General features: G+C 42.0%; 1 protein-coding gene across 3 annotated transcripts in view; it reads left to right on the forward strand.

Annotated features, from left to right (window-relative positions):
• The window catches only part of tnrc6c2 (trinucleotide repeat containing adaptor 6C2), a 54,510-nt gene that overhangs the window by 7,097 nt on the left and 25,563 nt on the right, over nucleotides 1–21,850 (forward strand). For 2 of the 3 annotated variants that reach the window (XM_026303642.1, XM_026303643.1), the window contains exons 2-4: nucleotides 7,945–8,045; nucleotides 9,173–9,194; nucleotides 18,962–19,351. In XM_026303642.1, coding sequence (XP_026159427.1) covers nucleotides 7,983–8,045; nucleotides 9,173–9,194; nucleotides 18,962–19,351 — 475 coding nt within the window. In that variant the 5' untranslated portion in view covers nucleotides 7,945–7,982. The remainder of the gene's footprint in view (nucleotides 1–7,944; nucleotides 8,046–9,172; nucleotides 9,195–18,961; nucleotides 19,352–21,850) is intronic. The other variant, XM_026303644.1, reaches the window with a different exon arrangement.

A 21,850-nucleotide genomic window follows, 5' to 3' on the forward strand; every position in this document is an offset into this window, starting at 1 on the left:
TTGAGTAAACACAAATGCATACACACATTTGTGGAGAGTAGCTGAGGTCTGAAGCAGTAGCAGGTATTGAGAAATTATTCCCCAGGTAAGGACTGTCTGTGATAATGATCCATGTAATAAGGCTCAGGAGAATACTCTGGCCTCAAATGCCACAGGAATGGGTGGCTGGTAAAAGTGGTGGGGAACTGATTTACCACAATCTGTGGCCACGGCCTCACCACAGTTGTTTATCTCCTCTTCTTCCTTGTTTTGTGATTTGTGTTGTGTCTGTGGTCAGTCTGACAGCAGCTCAGAACACATGAAACTGTGTTTTTCTTAGCTCTTTTTTAATTACCCGCTGTCCCCTCGTTTTTCTCGCTGCATCTCCAGATAGCACCGATAAAGGTGCGTGGATATTTCAGTGACCTCCAACCTCATTTCTCCTTGTCTGCCAGCCTCAATTGTCCCACCCCCCACTCCTCCATTTTTCCAATGAGGATTGTTTCTGTCTTTATCCTCTTCCAGCGTAGTCTGTCTTTCTCTCTGTGCCCTGTCTGGTTCTCCAGCGGCTGTCATTCTTAATTGGTGTTGCTCTGCATCTGCTTTCATCCTCCTCCTGCCCCCACCCTCCCCATCTCTCCTTCTCCCCCTCTCTGCATCCCTGGCAGAAAAAGACAGGCATCAGACACACTGCCTCTGACCATGTACATCAGGCTGTCCTGTGTGTGTGTGTGTGTGTGTGTTTTTTGTGACTGTGTTTGCATGTGTTGTGAGTTTCTAGCCTGTTTTCTTTGCACTATGTTCCTGTTGGGATGTCTCCTTCTCTATAGCTCTGCCTTATCAGAGCATGATATGGGGCTGTTTTGTGTAGCCCAGGAAGAGAAGAAGTTGTTTCTGTCATGCACTTTCTTCAAATTTTCACTAGTTTGCAAAAAAAGATTTTTCTGCTCATTTCTATATTGTTGTGAAAAGCCATGTAGGATCATCTACACTTGATTAGGCCCACTAGAGATTTCTCTCTGGAAAATGTGTTGAGCTTAGCTGGATAAAAATATGAATACATTTTTTTTTATGTCTATTAATTAATAAAACTGGCTAGACTAGTGATAGAAGAGGACATTTTCTTGTCCAACAGATGTCAAGCATCTGCCAGCTCCACACACATTCATACCTCTGAGGGAAAGCCCAGCTGACTGTTAGATGTGTTTACAAGATACAACATGGAAATAAAGCAGTTATTTGAGTTCTGGGAATTGTGTTTTTTTTTGTTTTTATTTTTTAACTTGTGCTTTCTGTCTTTGCACTAAGCTAGGCTAAACATATCCAGTAGTTAACTGTGCTGTGTTCTCACTTTTAGTAAGACGGCACATGTGCTCTGTTACGTCCTAGGGGTGGTGTAACACATGGCTAACCAGGAAGGGGTTAAGGTAAGAGAAAACACAGTGACACAGTTCTGTGACACAGTGAGGTTGCTAACAGAAAGTTTATTTAGAAACAATAATGATGGGTAACTAAAGACGGAATACTCCAAAGTCAGAGCCGAGGAGAAATGAGCTTCCACACCGGGAGCACTCTCCTCAACCGGTGGACCACACTGCAAACAAAAACCTGAGAACACAAAGCAAAGATTAACTCAAGAACAGAGATCATGACGTTACCACACTAGGTAGGAGACAGGAGACATGCATGCTATGTGAGACACCGGATCACCGACCACACACTGAGACTCCTTTCTCCAGGTATTTATACTCTCATTCTGATGGTAGATGGGTGACAGGTGCTCACGCAGACGTCACCCCCCCCCCCCAATAAGTTCAAAACTTGTTTTTGAATCATGAGGCAAAAAAAAAACTGAAAACTACACACGTGACAACACGTCTGCCACTATATTCGCACTTCCTTCCTTGTGGTTTATATCCAGATTGTAATTCTGAGCCAGCAGCACCCAGCGCATTAACCGCTGGTTGCAATTGCACATCTGGTTTAGAAACACAAGGGATTATGGTTTGTGTAAACTATTACTGGATTCAATGTACAACCTACGTACACCTCGAAGCACTGCAGTGCAAGAGGCATCGTAAGCGCTTCCTTCTACATGGTGGAGTAGTTCAACTGGTGTTTGTTGAACTTTGCCGAGAAGTAGCACACCGGGTGTCATTTATTCTCTCCAATGTTCTGCCCCTTGATGAACAGTTCTGATGGAGTAGGCACACCCCTTGCTCGTCCTCCTGCAGCAATACAGCACCTGCTCCCGCAGCACTAGCGTCAACCTCTAGTTGGAAAGGAAGAGGCCGGTTAGGGGCACCTAGTACTTGAGCACTGCATAGTAGAGACTTGGCAGCTTCAAACGCCTGTCGACACTCTTTAGACCACACAAACTGAACATTTGGGCTGCACTTTGAGTGGTGAGGGGCGAAACTACAGTGGAGATGTTTTTGCAAAAACACCTGTAATACCCAGTCATACCGAGAAAGCGACGTAGCTCACATCTGGTGGTGGGCACTGGAAATGCAGCTATCGCTTCTACTTTTGCCTCCACTGGACAAATACACCCCTGACCTACTTGTTTACCCAAGTAAGCGACGGTGGCCATGCCAAACTCGCAGTTGGCCAGATTCAATGTCAATTCAATGACGCTTCGGCCAGCCGTTGAAACACCACTGTCTACCTAGCCATGTGTTCATACCAGCTATCGGAGTAGATAACCATATCATCTAAATACACTTTACACTACGGGATATCACCAAGCACTTGATGCATTAAGCGTTGGAATGTTGCCGATGTGTTACGCATTCCAAACGCCATCACCGCATACTGCATGAAATGAAGTGGTCTGGAGTTACAAAGGCAGAAATATCAGATGCACACGGAGTGAGAGGAACACGCCAGTATCCTTTCAGGAGATCTAATTTCGTGATGTACTGACCACTGCGTCCACACAGTCTTTCATTCGAGGTCACTCGAATGCCCACCACCAGCCACTGCCATGGCATTGACCTTCTGAAAATCTGTACGGAAATGCGGCATGCCGTCTGCTTTAGGTGCCAACAAGCAGGGTGAGCTCCATGGGCTCCAACTAGGTTTTGCTAACCCATATTAATATCATGCTCTAATACATGAGTCTGTGACGGCACATCACCAAACAGAGAGGAAAATGACTGTATCAACATGAGGATGTCCCTCCTGTTTGACAGGTATAACAGCTTCACGTTCATCTGCGACAGCATCTCTGTGACTGCAGTTGATGGGAGACATCACTCAACCCATCCGACACTTTACCTCCACACACCAAAGAAACAGCTGGCTTCACCTGCACTGCGCTCTCTGGTTTTCGACCAGATTCTGTCGGACTGACTTTCCCAGAACAGTAACACTTAAGCATGTTGACATGGCAGAGATGACTTTTTCGTCTCCTCTCAGGTGTTCGGATATCATAATTTGTGTCAGAGACCTTCTGCTCCACAACATGGGGTCCTGAGAAATGCGCTCTGAGAGCTGAACCAGGTGTCGTCAGGAGAACTAAAACGTCATCTCCTGGTTGAAACGTTCGTTCAACCGCCTTCCTGTCAAACATAGCCTTCATTTTACTTTGAGTGGTGGAAAGTTTTTCTCGGGCAACAGCACACACACTCTCAAAATGCTTCCTGCACCGGGAAACAAATGTTGTAAAACCCAATCATAGGTTTTATTCACACCAAAGTGACCAGACCACACACTTTCATGTGCTATCTCCAACACTTGTTGGCAAAACGCAGTAGGCACAACAATCTGATGGACCAAACTCCATGGTTCATCAGCACTGTGTATTTCTGGTCGGGAGACCTACTTCTGCATCAACACTTTGTCTTCTACAAAAAAGGAGTGTTGTTTTCCTTTCAGTCTGCTGGGCGTTCATGAGGGCTTCACATGTCACCGGAAGCAATTTCACAGGAACACCCACCAGGTCAGCCTCGGGTGGATCTGGATCAGACTGGGTCTGGTCATCCGCAGAAATATCTTTACCCTCAAACAGTGGGACAAATAGTGAATCAGACAGATCAACATCAACCTCTGCAGCCTGTTTATGAGCTTGCACGCTGGTTAGTGTACTAACAGCAAAAATGGGGAAACATGGGCGCACTGCCACTGGAAAGAACCCCGTAACCAGTTTGGAACAAATGTGAATTCGATGCAGCAAACTGTACATCCAAGGGATGGGAGAGAATAAATGACTGTGAGCCACTGGTGTCCCACAGCACTGTTACCAGACACTGGTCCTCCATCTTCCCGGTAGTTGAGACAAAACCTTTGAAAATGAACAGTTTAAAACATTCATTTGGTTCTGCCGGGGACATGACATGCTCTACACGTAGCACTGCTGTAACTAACTCAACCCCTTTCTGTTACTTAGCGACAGCAGCCTATTTGCCCTTTAAGGCCTCACACTCAGCTACCAAGTGTCCCGTCTCATGGCAGTAAAAACAAGGCCGATCTGTATTTGGAACACTGGAGGATGAATTGAGATGCGGAACCTGCATCTCTACCTTCCGCCTTGTTTCCCGGATCACAGCCGAGTCCCGCCTCGCGAACTCAGTTTTGTGCGTCAGAGCGAACTCATCCACTAAGACAGCTGCCTGCTGCACTTTTCTCGGGCGAAGTCACTAAACGTCTGAGGTGGAGTCTTCTTGCGACTTCTAAAACGTTGTCTGGGGACTAACTCATACGCTCGGAGGATTGCCACTTTAAGAGTGTCGTATATTAAGCAATCGGCAATGGACAGAGAAGAACAGGCCTCCTGATGATTCTGCCGACACTGGGTCGTACGGTGGCAACATAAACAGTTTATCCTCTTTTCTCACACCAGGGCTGAACTGAGGAGTAGCAATGATTTTAGGTGGCTCCATTACTTCTGCCTCTAAACTGTTGTGCACAACCCCACCGACTGCTTCTATCTCCTCCCCCTGCACTTCTCCCATCACCGGTAGCGTGAGGATCCCTCTACTCGCAAGGCCATTCAATACCACAGCTTTTAATTCACTTTTAACTAAAGTACTAGAAACAGAAATATCATAATACCCAGCAATCACAATCAAATCTTTTTTCTTACATAACTCAAGTAATGTGCTTTTTCAGCCAACGCAACAAATCTAACTATGTCTCAAAATGTTCTCTCTTACCACAATTAAATCCCTGACGAGCCCCCACATATGTTATGTCCTAGGGGTGCCGTAACACATGGCTAACCAGGAAGGGGTTAAGCTAAGAGAAAACGAAGACACAGTGAGATTGCTATTAACAGAAAGTTTATTCAGAAGCAATAATGATGGATGCATTGTCATACGGCCATCAAGGGTGAAGCTGATGATAGAAGGCAGGTCGGACACATTGGTCGGTCACTGCTGAGGAGGTGCTGCTGTCAGCAGTGGTGAGGGAGTGACAGAGGCAGGTTAAGTTTTATGTTAGAGCAACAAAGGTCAGCAATGAAGCCAACTTTAGTGTTGACCATGTCAGCTCAAAAGATAACTGTCCACTCTCAGACTGCCTTCAGCATTGAAGTACAGTAAAAGGTAATTAAAACCATTGAATTTTAAGCCAGCCACAGTGTATTGACAATTAGGTAAAAAGAAAAAATGTCTGTGTCTGTGTGTGGTGTTGTGTTTGTCCCCTCCACCCTATTGACTGTTCTCAATCCTACTTCCCTATCGTTCTGTGCAACAGCAGTGGTAGTAACAAGATAGGCCAGATCCATTGTCATTTGTGGGGCTAAAAGAGACTACGAGGATGATGCTGTCTTCTGTAAAAGTTCTGCCAGTAGCAACTGGCCATTCATATGATCACTTCCTGTCACTTCAGTGCTTTTCATCCTGTTATATATTTGTTGTTGTTGCCACTGTGTGAGGCATGCAGGGTGTTTGTGAAACGACATAGACTGCATACAATTATCTGTGTGCATACATGCACAAGCAATGTGAGCTCCTATTTATTACCTGGCTGCTGCTGGGATAGCACAATGACACACACACACAGATTCGTCAGTATAAAAAAATAGGACTGTGAGTGTGTATTGCATGAGTGTCAGAGAGAGCAATAGACAGGACTGGTAAGGGGAAGAGAAAAGGTAATGTAGAGATATCTCCTTCCAGTGCTGGTCTGGCAGTATTCCCAAGGTTTGCCTCTAAACTTGAAGCTCATTTTGTTCTTCCTCCATTTCTCTCTCGCTCCCTGTCTCCCACTCTCTTTCTCTCTAACCTTTGTTTACTTTCTCTCTTTCTTTCTCTCCCTGATATAGAGAAATTACCCCACCATCAGACAGGCTCTGCAAGGCCTCTCTTGTCTTTTTGATTGACAGCGCCCTCCCCTTGCCAGTGGGCAGCACAGTGGGAGACAGACCTTTCATTACGCTTCTGAGTCATTCATAAATTCAGATCAAATCATGTGCAGATGCATTATGTGTTTTTGCTATTCAAAAATATATAAAATTAGTGAGATGTTTGTTACATTTCTCAGCACAAGTTGGTGATGTAAATTTTCTTGACAATAATATATAAAAAGAAGAAATTCTCCAACAGCAAATGTTTTTTTCTTGATAACTGACTTTTAATTATGATTAATCATACACAGATTAATCATTACAAATTAAAATGGATAACTTGAAGCATTTGTACAAATACTGTAAACACGATTAGGCAAGAGGACCAATTGAAAAAAGGACAAGACAAATATTATGGTCAGGAGTATCTCACACGCACATTTGAGGCTAGAGTACAGTACACGCAGCTTAGAGAATTTGTCCAAAGTGAAACTGACTCCAACAAGTAAATGGATGGCTTTGAGTTCTGTAATATTTGCGGGCATAGAGTTACATTCTTGTGTGGCTTCAGTCGAAAAGCCAAAAACTGAAAGTACATTTTTGCAGCATGATTATGGTGATTATTTTTCAGAAACTATGTGGTGCTGAACAGTTTCAACATTTAACTTTGACAGTGGGGCAGTCATTGAGAGGAAGTTAGGTCCTCCCAGCTCAGGAGGACAAAGCACAATGGCGTATTGTAGAATAGTGTATGTGTATTTGTGTGTGTGTGCATGCTTGCGTGCCTGTGTATACATGTACTCTTCGCATGATGGACAGCGACTAGAAATAAGCCATTATTTTAGACTTACATGGAGATGATTGATTTTATTTGCACATCCTAGAGAATGGTATCATTGATTTGCTAGGACATAGTGCTGTATTACAGATTAGTGTCTATTGCACTAAACACACAAATATACATAGACACACACACATGTTCAGATTCTGTGGCCAAGCTCATGCCTCTAATAGTTTCCAGGAGCTGTCACTAAAGCTGAGCCAAAGGAAATACAGGCTGAAATGAAGCACTTAGTCTCCCTGGGCCCCAGGTTATCTATCCAGCTAGTTTGACTTCCTCCCACTGGAAACAGATCTCTGTAAAAAGCTCTTGTGTCAGCCTGCTGGACTTCATGTTGTCTTCCTTTCAGTCCTTTTAATCCTTTGCTTTTTTGTGTTGTCTTCACTCTTTTCATCCTCTTTCTCTCCCCCTCTTTATCTCTCCCTCAAACTCACATTTTCCTTTTCCTTCTTCCTTTTTTGTGCCGCTCTTGTCCCTCCTCTCTGTCTTCTCCTTTTCAAATTTTGGCCATGAGGGGTTGTGGTCCACAGGAGTGCCTGCCAAGATTTCTGTATTAACTGATGATTGTAGATGGAAAAGTTTTTCCAAACACTAAGTTCACGTTGGCTCTGACTCACATAGATCAGAGAAAAGGGGGTTGAGATTTGTATGAATTGTGTGTGTTTGCGAACATAACCATGTGTTTTGGAGGAATTTGAATATCCCAGAACGAATGTGAACATTGGTCTACATAGTTTTAGAAATGAAAAAGTGAAGGACACTAAATATTTGAGCTGAATCTTAACCATTCTCCCTTACGTTTCCCCCTTTGCTCTTTCCTTTTCTTGTTTGACAGGTGAGAGAAGCTAGCAACAGAAGAAAGAGAACCATTTGATGGAAGAAAAGAAAAAGAAAAAACAAGAAGAAAAGATTAAGAAGGACGTCGCTCAGAAAAAGGTGACTGAAAACCACAGAAATCACATGCACACTTCTTAATAAATCTGGATACTGTACTTGGCACTGGACTGTATGTGTGGGTTACGCAGTTGATGTTTTTCTAAACCTCAGTTGTAATTGTTAGTTTTATTTCAATAATTTTGTCTGATTAGTTTGAACTTATGCAGCAGGCTTCACAAACTGTTTAATGGAGGCTATGATTTAATGTTTAACAATGGTACAAATACAGTACAGTACGCTAGTTCTTACCTTTTCTATCGTATTACTTTGTACATGTACTGAAACATCCAGTGTTGCATATCATTTTTTTCATTAGAATCCAGTGAACATAGTGTATCCATGTTTTAGTCCAAAACATGTATTATCATGTAAATCCATAAAACCATCGTCCTCCTCATAAAACATTTTTATCCGGTTCGTTTTACGGTTGATTTCGCCGTTTATTCAATAAAGATTGACATAGCAAGCTTCTGTGAAGCACATGAGGTCTCAATCAAACGTGCTTTTTACGTTTTACAGCGTAACTAACCATAAAACCAATAGGAATCACCCCTCACAGCAAATCCGTCATAGACCAACTTCTAATGACAGTAGAATCAGCCAGTCGCATTGTTTGGCAATGATGACTGATGTATGTTGTAGCCAATGGAAGACCCTTTCAAACAATATATTACACTGTATGGCGGATGAAGTGGGCTTTAAACGGCCCCCCCGCTACAGTAAGTTGCCTTACCTTGACAACGGTGGGCAAGCAGCAATCGAAGCTAGAGGGGTGAGGAGAGTCATATTTCATATTTTACAGTGCACCGATAGTAAACTGGAAAGCTTTTCCTTCAAACGACACCAAGGTCATCAATATAACAATTAAAATGTAAAGACAACAGCTAGTTTAATTTGGGTCGATGTGTTGTTCGGCTGTGTGCCGAAAAAAGGGGCGGGGTAACTAATTAAAAGAAAAACTAACAAAAGGTTTTGAAAAGGTTTCATCACTGTGCTAACTATCTTGTTAAATAAATCTCCAGGTTTTGTTGTGATGCTTTAAATTTATTTACAATTATAAATGATTGTTTAAAATCAGCTTTCCTATGTTAAGTTCCTAAGTCTGTCTCTCTCTTGACCCTCTGCAGGCTACAGATCAGAAACCCAAAGGTGAGTGTCACAACCCAGTAAACTTCACCATCTCATCTGCCTCATTTTCTAAGGCTACACATATCAGCCACTGTTATACATTAATTACCTCTGATTAACAATGTGTTGCCATGTAAAAGGAATATATGGGCAACATGTTATTCATGTTATTCATGCATTATACACACACAGCACAATTGTTTCTCAAACACACACACACACACACACACACACATATACACACAACAGTGCAAATACAATGCAGGCTAATGCAGCATGACGCCCGGTACGCCTGCAGGACCAGGCAGTGAAGCGTGAGGGCTCCCAGACAGCGCACCCTGTGTTGTGTTGTGTGGTGTGGTGTGGGTAGTGAGGGGGGTGAGGTAAAGACGGAAGAGAGATGAGGAGTGGAATAAAAGCAGGCCATAGAGTTCAGCTGAAGTGCAGAGAAAGTGGGAGCAACAAAACACCATCCTAACATCAGTGCTCTCTTAAGAATCTAAAATAAGATTTTTTTATTTTTTTTTATTTTTTGTTGCAAACAAAACACCTATTAGAGCCTCTGATGTTCTCAGCTCTCACTGTGGTGTCACATCAGTCTCTGGACTTTTTTATTTCCCTTTTCATAAAAAGGAAAATTATGTACTTTAAGTTTGGACAACTTTAATTTGAAAAAATGCAGTATATTATTTATACATTAAAAAGAATGAGTGAGTATGTTAGGTCCTAAGTAGATGCACAAGTCTTGGCTAGTGGTAATTGGCATCCATGTTAACCTCCTTTGTTGTCTTTTCAACTAGCATCGTTGGATGGATGCATTGATTTACTGGTGCTGATGATAACATAAATACCAGATTCCTGATATTGATCTTGTTGTTTTTGGTTGCATGGTTGGGTTTAGGTGAAGATGGTACAGAATTTGCATAAGGTTGCTGGGTTCCTGCTGTGTCTGGTAACACCGTGACTGCTGTCCCCAAGTTTGTGTCGGAGCTTGGGCATCTGGATGTAACTGCTGGGCTTTAACAAAGGTCACCACAGCTTTCTTTGAACTCCGGCCTGCCTATTTAATGACCAACCCTGTCTGTGAACGTGGCATATTAACCAAGTTTCAAAGCCTCTGCACAGAGCTAGCTGCTTCTGATTTAAAAAAAAAAACTTTTACTGCCATTATTCTTGCTCTTGTGTGATGGAAATAGCTTTCTCAGAGGAAAAATTTCAGGCTCCTCTAGGTTTTGCTTGAAAGAAATGCAGTTTTTCTTGGATATCTTTATGTATAGTACTATTATAGTATGTGAACATAAAGAATGCTTAAGAAACAGAACTGAACTGTGCAGCAAATTTTTTTTTTTACCAATTATTTACACAGTACAGAATTGCTGAGCATGAATGCTCCTCTATTTCACACTCATACCTGGAATCTGCCTTTTAAACAGCTCTAGTCTTTTCTGTTGGGTGCTGAACAGCTTTTCTTGAGCAGTTAGGGTTTAGATGCCTTGCTCAATGGTGTATTAATCATGATACTGAGGCAAAAGTGAATGCTCTTCTTAATTTGACTTACAAATGAATGGTAAGGTTTTTTGTTGCACATAGAAAATTTGCATGATGGACTGGGCCAGGAGCAAGGATGGTGCTTGATGTTGTGTAGTGGCAACCCACATGGCCCAAAGCGTCATGTGGGCAGCGATAAATGTCACACAGACTGGCTAAGGGCCTGTATATGCAGTACTTTGTCTCTTCATTTGTGAAAAATTCCCATATACATCATGTATTTAAACACTTTACTGTGGCCAAAGTAGGGCAGTGACACAGTTTTATATTCACAGTAGAGGGACCTAGTGGGCTTGTAACTGTTTTTTTGTGGACTAAAGGTTTAGATAAGTTACATACATATCAACAGATGCCTGTTATTATCCTTGTGCTGTTGCCGTCTTCACTGTATTGCTTGTTTTGTGGGCCTGTTATTTGGATTGAGGTGAGATTTTTTTTTTTTTTTTTTTTAATAGAAAATGTCTTTGGTTGCAAATTGAGCTTCTTTATCATCTTTGTTCTGCTACTATATTCTGAAATTTAGCCACTGTAGCACAGACTCATATATTCATTCTGTTTTTGCAAATCCAGTCTTAATTAAGCAAAATCAGTGTATCAGTGCCTTCATACATATTTCATATACCTCACATATATGATGATTGTATGTGAACTGTATTTAGGAAATGCTTAGACTCAGGGAAGAAATATGGCCAGTGCTGCTTGGGAGAGAGGCCCACGAATTGGGGCACAGCAAAGGGAAAGGAAGGAAGGAAAGGAAGGGAAGGGAAGGAAAAGAGATGAAGAAAGAGGATGTGTAGCAGGATGTTCTGGGGCCAGATAAAAGCAAAAATGGAGGAAACAAAGTAATGAAGCAGTGAACACTTCAGACGAGTGCCAAAAATGACCGTTGGGAATCAATGATGGTGCTAATATAGAAGAGGACTAACGACATGGACATTTATTTTATGGTATGATATGGTAATGAGCGATAGAGAGAGAGAAAAGGACATAGAACGAGAAGCGGATCGTGTGTATGTAGTGGGTACTCATGCAGACAGAAAGATAAAGAAAGTAAGGGGAATAAGGGCCTGTTAGAAGGCTAATTGTTCAGCGAGCCATCAGGACCTCTGAGTGGCTCATAACCTTCCATCTGCAAAATATTTTAAACGCAAGGAGGCATCATCTGGAATGAGTTGAATTTTCATGTGTGACACTAAATAATAGCGGTGTCTGTATATGCAAAGAGGCAGAAAATCAGTATGCGATAGTGATTTGTGTCTTTCCATCTATATAACTGAATTCTGCTTGCCTTCTCCACCCTCAGAAATTCATGCACACCACCTACTCCCCATCCTCACCATTTTTTTGTGCTGTCCTCTCTGCAGGCCTCCTTGGTCCCAGGCATTTCAATTTGTTTGCTGTAATCGATCTCAGCCTTGGTGCGTTCATATGTATGAAAATGAGATAAAGCCCCCCCTCACCTCCAGTGTCCTACTGCCCCAACCCACATCCCTGATATACACAGGCTAGAGCTCTGATGCAGGGGCTTTCCTCCCTCCTGATACCCATTACCACTGAGGGATGCTGATTATTCACCCCCAGCACACATGCAGCTTCATCACAATCTCTGTCTCTGCTGCAATCACAATCAGTTTGACTGTTACACATTCCTACTAACCTCGACAAAAACAGGCACATGCGAAGGCACATACATGCAAAGAGGAGTGCATAAAAAGTGTACATATCTATCAAGTCATGCACAGGTCTATATATAGCAGCTTGGAGCCTTTGAGTATACTCTCTGTGTGAGTGAAAACAGACAAGGCAATATTATTCTATTCCTGGTGTCTCTTGCATGCATGTATAAACACATGTGCACATACTATTGAAGTAATGACAACATGTGGCCAAAACAGCAAGTTACACAGATACAATTCTTGAAACAGGCAGAGAAAGCCACAGTAACACCACAATGTGTCATTCCCACACCTGGTAGCCAGAAAACCTGCAATCTCCATTTTTGCTTCTCTTCACTGCTGGAAGGTTAGAGAACAAATGTAATGTATGTTACTGACCATCCATCCATTGCTTTCCTTCTTACCTATCCTATTTTTTCTGCCTCTGTCATTGATATGCTTGGCCCAGTAGCCACATCTGAGGAGAAACATATTTACATGGTGTCACCACGGTGGTAACAGCATTATATTTTCCAAAGTGGCGAGAGACGCACATAAACACGAGTGTGTCATATAATTCTGCATTGGATTAATTTGCAATTTCACATGCTATTAATTGCGTCAACACTTTTGAAAGGGAATTTTATGAATCACAATTTAATTAGAGGCTAATTTAGCATTCGGGCTGCTTTTCTCTTCCGTTAACCACATTTATAAACCCTCGTTGAACTAACAGTGAATAGCCTGTGAATTATGTCCTGTGGATTTGTGACTGCCAAGCATAATTGTTTTTCCTCTACCCTCTGTGAGTTCACCCTGCATGCAGGTCAAGTGCTGGAGGAGAGTAAGGGATGGGGACATAGTGAAAGGAAGCATAAACTTAAACAGTGATTTCCTGTATATATTCATGTTGTCTGATCACTCGCAAGCTGCTGTCAACAGAGCCCATTCAGTGCCTCATGACCCTCCCCCCATCATCTTCTCCTAGCAGAGCTGCTTCATGTCAAAAACAAGGAGATTAATAGGATGTAGCCCAGTGATACGAATTTACTAACTTGTGTGTAACTGTAAGGAGCAAAGCCTGCTCATATGTCTGCATAATGTGCTTTTCTCCCCCTTTCTCCTCAGGCCTGCATCAAATGGCACCATATTATTCCACCAGTTAAGTTAGACTCTATGAGGTTATTTCTGTTAATTGTATATAGTCTAAGCTAGTAATGCTTTGGAAGATTAGTCATGTATAAGAAAGTCACATTGGGACTACAAATGAGTCGCGTGGATTGAGGCCTTCATGCTCTAATGACCTTGGGGCTCTGTGGTAAACCATGTTTCTCATTTGGATATCAACCTAAAAACTGTATGATGCCTTGCGTCATGCTACATATCTGTCAAATTCAAAGGTCTGTATCCTCAGGCTGTTGTTGCCCTGAGGCACTGACCTTGGATCAGGATACAGTATGAGCTAGTTAAAGTTCTTTACCCAGAGGGTACGTTAGTTACTGTAAGCAATAAGGGTTTTTTAGGGCAAGTGCCATAATCCAAACAGGCAGGAGAGGCACAGCTGAGATGAGCAGCCGGACTACAGACAGTATAAGCGGAGCCTGGCGTGGAGAGAGGGTTGGGAGCACTAATTAGAGAGAAGGTGGAAGAGGCGTAGTATGTGAAGAGGTCACAGAAGGCGCAGGGCGTCGCAGGAGGCAATGGAGAAGCATTAGGCAACTGTGAGTCTCTATAGCAACGTCCCAGCATAAGAAGGGTGAGGGGTGAGAATTTTTCTCCTCTTTATTTCGTGTGTGTGAGTGAGCAAGGTTTCTCTAATACTGGCAGATGGCGCCTTAGGAAGACCCACCCACTTGTTTGTATAAACTCACGCATATACATTTACCTTCAGTGACTAAAAGGTGATCTTGGTACCAAAAAAGTTTTATTTCACATCAGTCACTTTAAATGTTTAAAGCTGTAGGCTTTGTTTACCAGTAATGTTTCACAGTAATACACAACATGGATACAAAATGGATTAGTGTAACACCACCTCCACTAAAATGAAAATGTATTTGTCTGTAATTTCTAGTAAGTGGAATTGCTCCAAAGACAATGTAATCAACAATTGTGATTCTTTTATGAGGATTGTAGATCAAAAGCACGGAGTAGGGGATTTAGTAGCTGCTTCCACAGAAGAAGAAACATTCTCATTGATGCTGAAATGCGTAAGGAGCGTAAGCCTGCTTCACTGGAAGAGGTGTGATATAGAAAAAATCATGAACTCAGTCCAGACTCTCTCTTTCACTGCTTTTGTTCTCTAGGCATATTTCTTTTCTTCGCTTTGTTTTCACAAACTAAACACCGATGCCCATAATTCTACACCTATATAAAACCACTTGAAATCTGCATATGAAATTGTTGTACTTCGATATAAACTCAGTTTTCAACATGCTCTGTTTTACCTTCCCTTTCATACTTCTTACTTAAGGTTTCGCTGACCAAAGAAATGCACCTTTGTGTAGGTCACATAGGCCTCTGAGTTGCGTCCATCCCTCCCCCTTCTTTAAACATGGCTGCATAACAAAGAGGCTCTGCAGACAATAGGCAGAAGGGATGTGGGAAACTGCACTGCCTGCCACTGGGCTCAGGGAACCAATCAGTTGTTCTTACAATAGCAGATCAGTATCTGTTATTGTAAAGAACAACTCCTTGCCCCTTATGTCTTGGATTTTCAGCTTTATATCTGACTCCTTTATGTATTTCCCTCTGCCTGGTATACCATTCTTCTTCTCTGCTCACATACTTTCATACATACTTTAAGCCATTGCTCTTTCTCCTGCTCTCTCTCATTGTGTGTAATTAACCATTTAGTGTTAAGAAGGGATGTAATTAAAAGTTTGGTGCAAGGTTGTAGAGAGCGCCTCAGCTGGAGTGTTTAACAGAATTTACAGTGTACTTTATACAAATAATTAATTGGCTCTCCTTTTCAACTTCAGTTAGAGGTACTAAGGCCACTGCCACATTGGAGTTTGGGTTTCACGTATTACTAGGCCTACTCTAACTTAAATAGTGCTATATTTCCCTCTACCAAGATAATAAAAGGATCATTTTTGGACATCTTGTTTTTTTTTTTTTTCCTTTTTTCTGTGGCTTAATATCTGAAAGTTATATGTGCCTGGTATTGCTGGGCATAAAGGTCAGGAAAAATCTGACTGTTATACAGTACGCAGAGAAACCATGTTTCTGAAAAAACATTAGTCATCCAGAATTCAAGTGCAATAGTGTGCAACTTAAACTAATTTACTGTCTGGATTTCATTGTCTTTCATTGGCAGTGAGAAAAAGAAAAAATCCTTCTCCCTTTCCCTCTAAGGGATTTTCCCCACCTTTCTGCAGTCTCATTTTCTGTAACCAGCCCCCACTTCAAAAACATTTACCCATCTATCATCGATTTAAAAAAAGATCTGTCCTCCTTAAAATGAAAGACATGTCTTAGCAAATGTACTTATGTTTGTTCAGGGCAGAGGGGGGTCTGTCTTCCTCACATGTAATATTCAAATTGTTGCTGACTGGTTTCCAGGCATGTGCTTACTGATTTACTTGTTGAATACAGATCACACCAATGATGGTTAGACATTACCCAAATGGGCAGTGTTCAAGCAGCACATTACTTGAAAAATGAGAAACCATTTTAGTTCCCATGCAAGCACAATGTAATTAAGCAGGTTTGTGACACTGGTTTTTAACCCACTGTGCTTGTGTAGAAGTAGTTAGATATGGATTTCTGGGACATAGGACATTTGCAGCATAGGTACATCGTTGTTACTACAACAACACAAACAGAGACTGTCTGAAGCAGGGTGTGTATAAGGTATGTTTGAGCTGAGGTGGTTGTGTGTCTGTGTGTAACCGTCTTGTGAGTTCATCTGCTTCCTGGACCAGCAGTAGTAAATTGAGGACCAAATTGAGACATGCCAGAAGATCAGGGAGTTTCTTTGCCCTGTTTTTGTGTGTATGAACTGCAAACTGTGTTTTTGTCAGAAATATGTACAAAAATGGATGAGGGAGACAGAATTGAGGCAGAAAGCAAAACTCCCTTCAAGTGCTTGCTATTTTTTTTTTTGTTTAGTTTTCTGCTTATCTACACAGCTACAACAGAACAATGACCGTCAATATACTTTCATTTGTATTTGTCAAATAACTCATAGTTTTCAAAACTGTTAAATGAAATTTCCTTCCCTGGGCCTGGAATTGATTCTGGCAACAACCAGTATCCACTTGTAAATCTAATCACTTCTCCAGTACATCCAATATTGCAAACTGCAAAAGTAGTCAGTACTATTTGGAAAGTACTACCCTGAGTTCAGGTCCTTTGTGGTCATGAGAACTTGAGTTCAAGAACCAGAATTAAAATTAAGGCCGTATTCACACAGTGGGTTCTGTTGTTCTGTAGCAGTGTTAAGGTAAAGAGTAGCAATATGGCGCTTATTGTCACAAAGTAATCAGCCAGGAATGCATACTTACAGAAAAAAGTGGAAGCACATCCAGCTTTGGTTTTTCTGTGTGATGCCGCCTGTTCTAATGAAACGAAAGGACTATTTTTTTTTTTTTTGTTTTTTCATGCGGAGTGAACTCTGTGTGACCGTGCTCTAAGTTTAAACTTGGAGTTCTTTAAAAGGTTAGCAGGTTTTGTCATTAGAATCTTTATTGAGACCTAGCAAGTGTACAAAGGGGTAGAGATGGAGGATTGGAAACAGGGAGGTACCAAGGCAAAGAGAGAAACACAAGAAATGAAGGATCTCTTGGAGAAGGCCCAGAGGGAGAGTAACGGGGGTGAAAGGGGGACACCGGGCTGAGAGACAGGTAGGCACAGGAAAAAGAAAAGGAGGCAGAGGGACCGAGAGAGAGCTGATGAGTTGAATTGAATCAGAGATGGGCGTCACCAGCTGCAGTTTCAAGCCAACAGCCAGATTCTGCTGGAGGGGGGCAGCCTTTCCCTCCCCCTCCCTGTATGCCTGTGTGACTACTATCTCATCAGTGGAAGGCAGCGCTAACAACAGTGATAGTGTCTCTTTGCATGTATGTGTGTAAGATAGCTTTATGTTTTCTAGTAGTGGGTTTATGCTTCAGTAGTGTGCCTGTTAAAGGACACCTTTTAATAGACAGTTCAAAAGAAACACCTTCCAAATACTTATGTAGGTCTGTCTTTTGTGATTAGAATCGGTCTGATTTCATCCATATTCCCTGCTCTTTCAGCAGGTAGACGGCCATCTAAATTAGTGCTCACTGAATGGGCCTCTGTTTCTAGCTATGATGGGCTTGACAGGCTTTTGGCAGGCACAGTGAATACCTCTGCACTCAAAATTTACTTTAACCTCTTGTGCGTGCGTGTCACTGTCACTGTGTGCCTGTACTGCGATGGATAGTGCTTGTACTGCGATACATAGTTTCTATGGGATAAGTTCATACTCTTACAAATTTACGAATTCTTTTTTACTTCTTCTTCTTTCAGTCTTCATTTCCCACTTTTAAAATGCATCTCCCTTTCCTGTCTTTGTCTGTCCCTTTCCTTGTGTGAGAGCAGTCTCAGGTGTTGTGTAGAACAGCCCTATCTCGGACTATAGAAAACAACTATTCTTCATGCATTTACACATGGACCACTAAGTCTCTCTAAGTCACAGCAGCTCTTAGGTCCCTTGCTATCAAAGCAGCCCGTGTAAAAGCTGTATTTTGGTGCAAAAGGGAACCCTCAAGTAGAGTCGTGTTATAGTAGAACTACTTCAGTTTCCATGTCCATCCAATTGCACACTCAGGTGCAAACAGACTCACATCAACACCCCCCTCAGCTTTCTCAGTAGGAATCATTCCATGTATAGGTCAGACATTTTTTTTTCTTCATGTTTGCAGCACCCCAGAGAGGTAACATTAGCCAGCCCAATCTGTTCAGTTGCTGGCCATCCAGGTCCTCCTAATAACACCACCACCTTTCAGGCTAACACTCCATTAAACGACTGACTAGCCACTAGGAAAGGGTCATGCTGAGGCCAAACCAGCAGTTTGTGCGTCTGGGGAAAAAAGAGCACAAGAAGAGTGTGTAATGATGGGGAAAGGAGGTGTCTCCATGTGTTTGTGTGTGTCTGTGTTCAGTCAGGGGAGAAAATATGACCTTTTCACAGAGTACGCCTGGGCCAGTAACATATGTTCAACAGCTAATTAACTTAAAGGGATAGTTCACACCAAAACAGTGTTCAGAGAGCCAAACCAATGCAATAAAACACCTTTTATAAACAGTACATGAAACACAAAAAATATAGTGATTGCATGGACATGTTGGAGTTATTCTGATTTGGTGGTATACAGGCAAACCTGAACTGAATTAAATTAGAAGGAAAATCTTTTAAGGTCTTCCCCATAAACAGGACTTTAAGTTTTCTTAATTGTATTTATATTCCATCATTACATGTGTAGTTCATATAGTAATGTTGTAAAATCTGACTGTTTAGAGGTTGGCTTTGAAACTAATAGTGAGCTGACCCACACATTAACACCTGGTGTGTCTTTTTGTGTGTATATGCTTGTGCACCTGTGTATTTTATCCATCCAGTGCCAGAGCCTGCTCTCACTAAGCCCAGTCCCGGCCCACCCCACCACCTCCATCCCACCAGCCCCACGCTGCCCCTCTCCTGCTCCTCCTCTTCTTCTGGCAATGGCAAGCGTGCCTCCTCCAGTAGCCAGCTCCCGACTCAGACTCCCCCTCAGCAGTGCCAGTTGTCTTCTGCCAGTGCTCGCTACCCGCCCAGAGAGGTGCCCCCACGCTTCCGTCAGCAGGAGCACAAGCAGCTACTGAAGAGAGGCCAGCCACTGCCTGCAGGAGCCCTCAGCGCTCTCACCCTCTCTTCCTCCTCTTCACCCTCATCATATCACTCTTCTTCTTCTGCAACTACCAGCAGCACTACAAACTCTGCCACGTCCACTGCAGGCAAACGCCACCCAGGTTTGTGACAGTATAGTAAAAAAATTGCTCTAAAAAGGATTGCTCTTATTTTTTGATTAAATTAATTAATTTTTAGTATTTTTTATTTAGAACTTTTGAATGGTGGCTATGTAAAAACTATTTAATCTTCAAACTTCATTCAGTTTGATTTTGTTTTTTCACCTTCGTACCTGCTGGCTGTAGTTTAGCTGCATTTTTAGTGAAATTTCACTTTAAGTTTTGTAACTTATTAAAGTCTGGCATTCTGCTTTGATATTAGCTGTTATTCTTACTTTGATTTTCACAAAAATGAAAAACTACCAACCTAATTCATCCTACATCCTAAACTATATAATTTAGCGTCATTTCAGTTTGTGTTCAGTTTGCTGTCACAAATGCAGTGGTGTGCAAAGCAGCACTGACACATTTACTGCATTGTACAAAAAATAATGGTGATTATAAATGTAGTTTAACAACACACTTTAATTTTTGTCAGTATGAAATGATGGCGAGATACAACTCTTAAATGATGCCTGTAGGCTGAACAAAAGTGCTTCTTCATAGGTGCTTGAGTGTAAGTAACAAGAACATGAAACACACACACTCAAAACTCTATAGCCAGCAGTAGCCTTTTTGATTTTTGGATTTCCATCATCTATAGTTTTTGTTGTATCCTGAACTCATCTTTTGAGGGATCTTTTTCTTTTCTTTTCTTTCTCTTTCTTCTTCTTCTCTATAAAACATTCATAGCCATCTGCTTACTAGTGTGCACTGACACATGCGTGGTGGCACCTCACGTTCTCTAACATGACATACTGTAACTTTGAAGACATTGACGCGAGGACATCTCCTTAGCACACCACAGAATGTTTTCATGCTCAGGGCTTTGAAACGGACATGGCGTGAGCATCTGCTCATGTCTTTGTCTTGTTTTTCTTTTTTTTTCCCCCCATCAGTGCTGTTTTGCTCCTCTGTGCTTCCTTTCATCACTGCCTCAATATTTGGAGAACACCAGGCACACAGTAAACAAATCTGCAGCAGCTGTGGTACATGGCTACCCAGCCTAGCTTCTCGACAAACTAGAGCCCTCTACAGGTCCTTGTAGGTTCTGTCTAGTCCCTGTTCTAGTGCTTGGGTTTTTCCACCCAATCACAACATTAGACAGAAGTTAAAGTCTGTGCAGGTAATTGTTTAATAATAAAGTTATATGAATTGCATTTCACAAACACCATTTAAACATTGATTAGTGTGGCGCTTCCTTTAGTCCTGTGTTTTTTATTATTAGCTTAGAAGCTGTAACATCCAGTTTCTATGGTGCTCAGCTATGCAGTGCAGGGTTTCATCAGCTGTGGGCCAGGATCTAAATATGGTTCCAGGCTTAACTCACTCAGGAGTGCCAATATCTAATTCTTTTTAGTTTTAAAAGAATATGTTTTTCCTCTGGTCTCCAGACAGTTAAGATTCCCTGGTTTAGTTTATTAACTAACTCTAATGTAATTATTATTATCCAAGTCCAGCAGTTGTTGTGCTGTTTGACCTTTACCTCGCCCTGGTTTTCACAGGGGCTTTTCAGTACAACATTGCCTGTGGCGGAGTAGCCATTGGCAGGGTTTCCTCCTCCTTCCCCTTAAGTTCTTGTCCTGAGGGCTTCCAATCCATGGCCTGTTCTTTCTTGTCTGCTCAGCATAATAGCCTCAAGCTAGATGCCCTGTTGTTGCAATAATTGTGGCATACATAATTTAGAGAGTAGACTTTCTAGTTAAAATCACTGCACAGCAGCTTAAGATTAAAGTCCAGTAAGCCCAGTGCTTTGTTTATTCTTAACATTTCAACCTTTGTGGTAGAAGTAGATATTTTTTCTATGCTACTGAAGTGTTATATTAAAATTCATGTTTTTGTCATATATCATGTAATGTACAGAGACAAGATGACACATTTGTGACTTCTCTGGTGACGTAGCTGTGGCCCAAAGGGATTCACTCAGATACTCAAGCATGTTTGTGCACATGCAAAAATCTACACAAACATAAAGATGTAGTGGCTGTGCAGCAGTAAGAACACACCAGTCTGACCTAGTTGTGTCCTCTCAGATCTCAGATCTGTGTCTCCAGCTGGCTTGGAGTTTAAAAGGGACAGTACGCAGGTGGATCCATAACCACACACACAAATACATACGTGTTAGTTTGTAAGCCATCTGTACTTCTGTTTGAATGGGTCTTAATGTGGCTAAATGCATTTCTTTTGCCCCCTTTTCGGTCAATTTACTCACACATTGATTTCATTTACAGGCAGTGTTTGTGTGTCTCTGTCTGTGTGTTTGATACATTCCAACATGATATCCGTACACAGCATGTCTAAAAGGCAACCCCGTCTAGATTCATGGTCATGCTCAACACTCCCACCCTACCTCTGTTCTCCCGACCACCTAATTGTCCCAAACACCAGACAGAAGCACCCACCACCCCCATTGCACCCACTGTCCCCATTTCTCCAGCTGACCGGGGACCATTAAATAGTCCA

This window comes from Mastacembelus armatus, chromosome 1, assembly GCF_900324485.2.
Source record: "Mastacembelus armatus chromosome 1, fMasArm1.2, whole genome shotgun sequence".
NCBI lineage: Eukaryota > Metazoa > Chordata > Actinopteri > Synbranchiformes > Mastacembelidae > Mastacembelus > Mastacembelus armatus.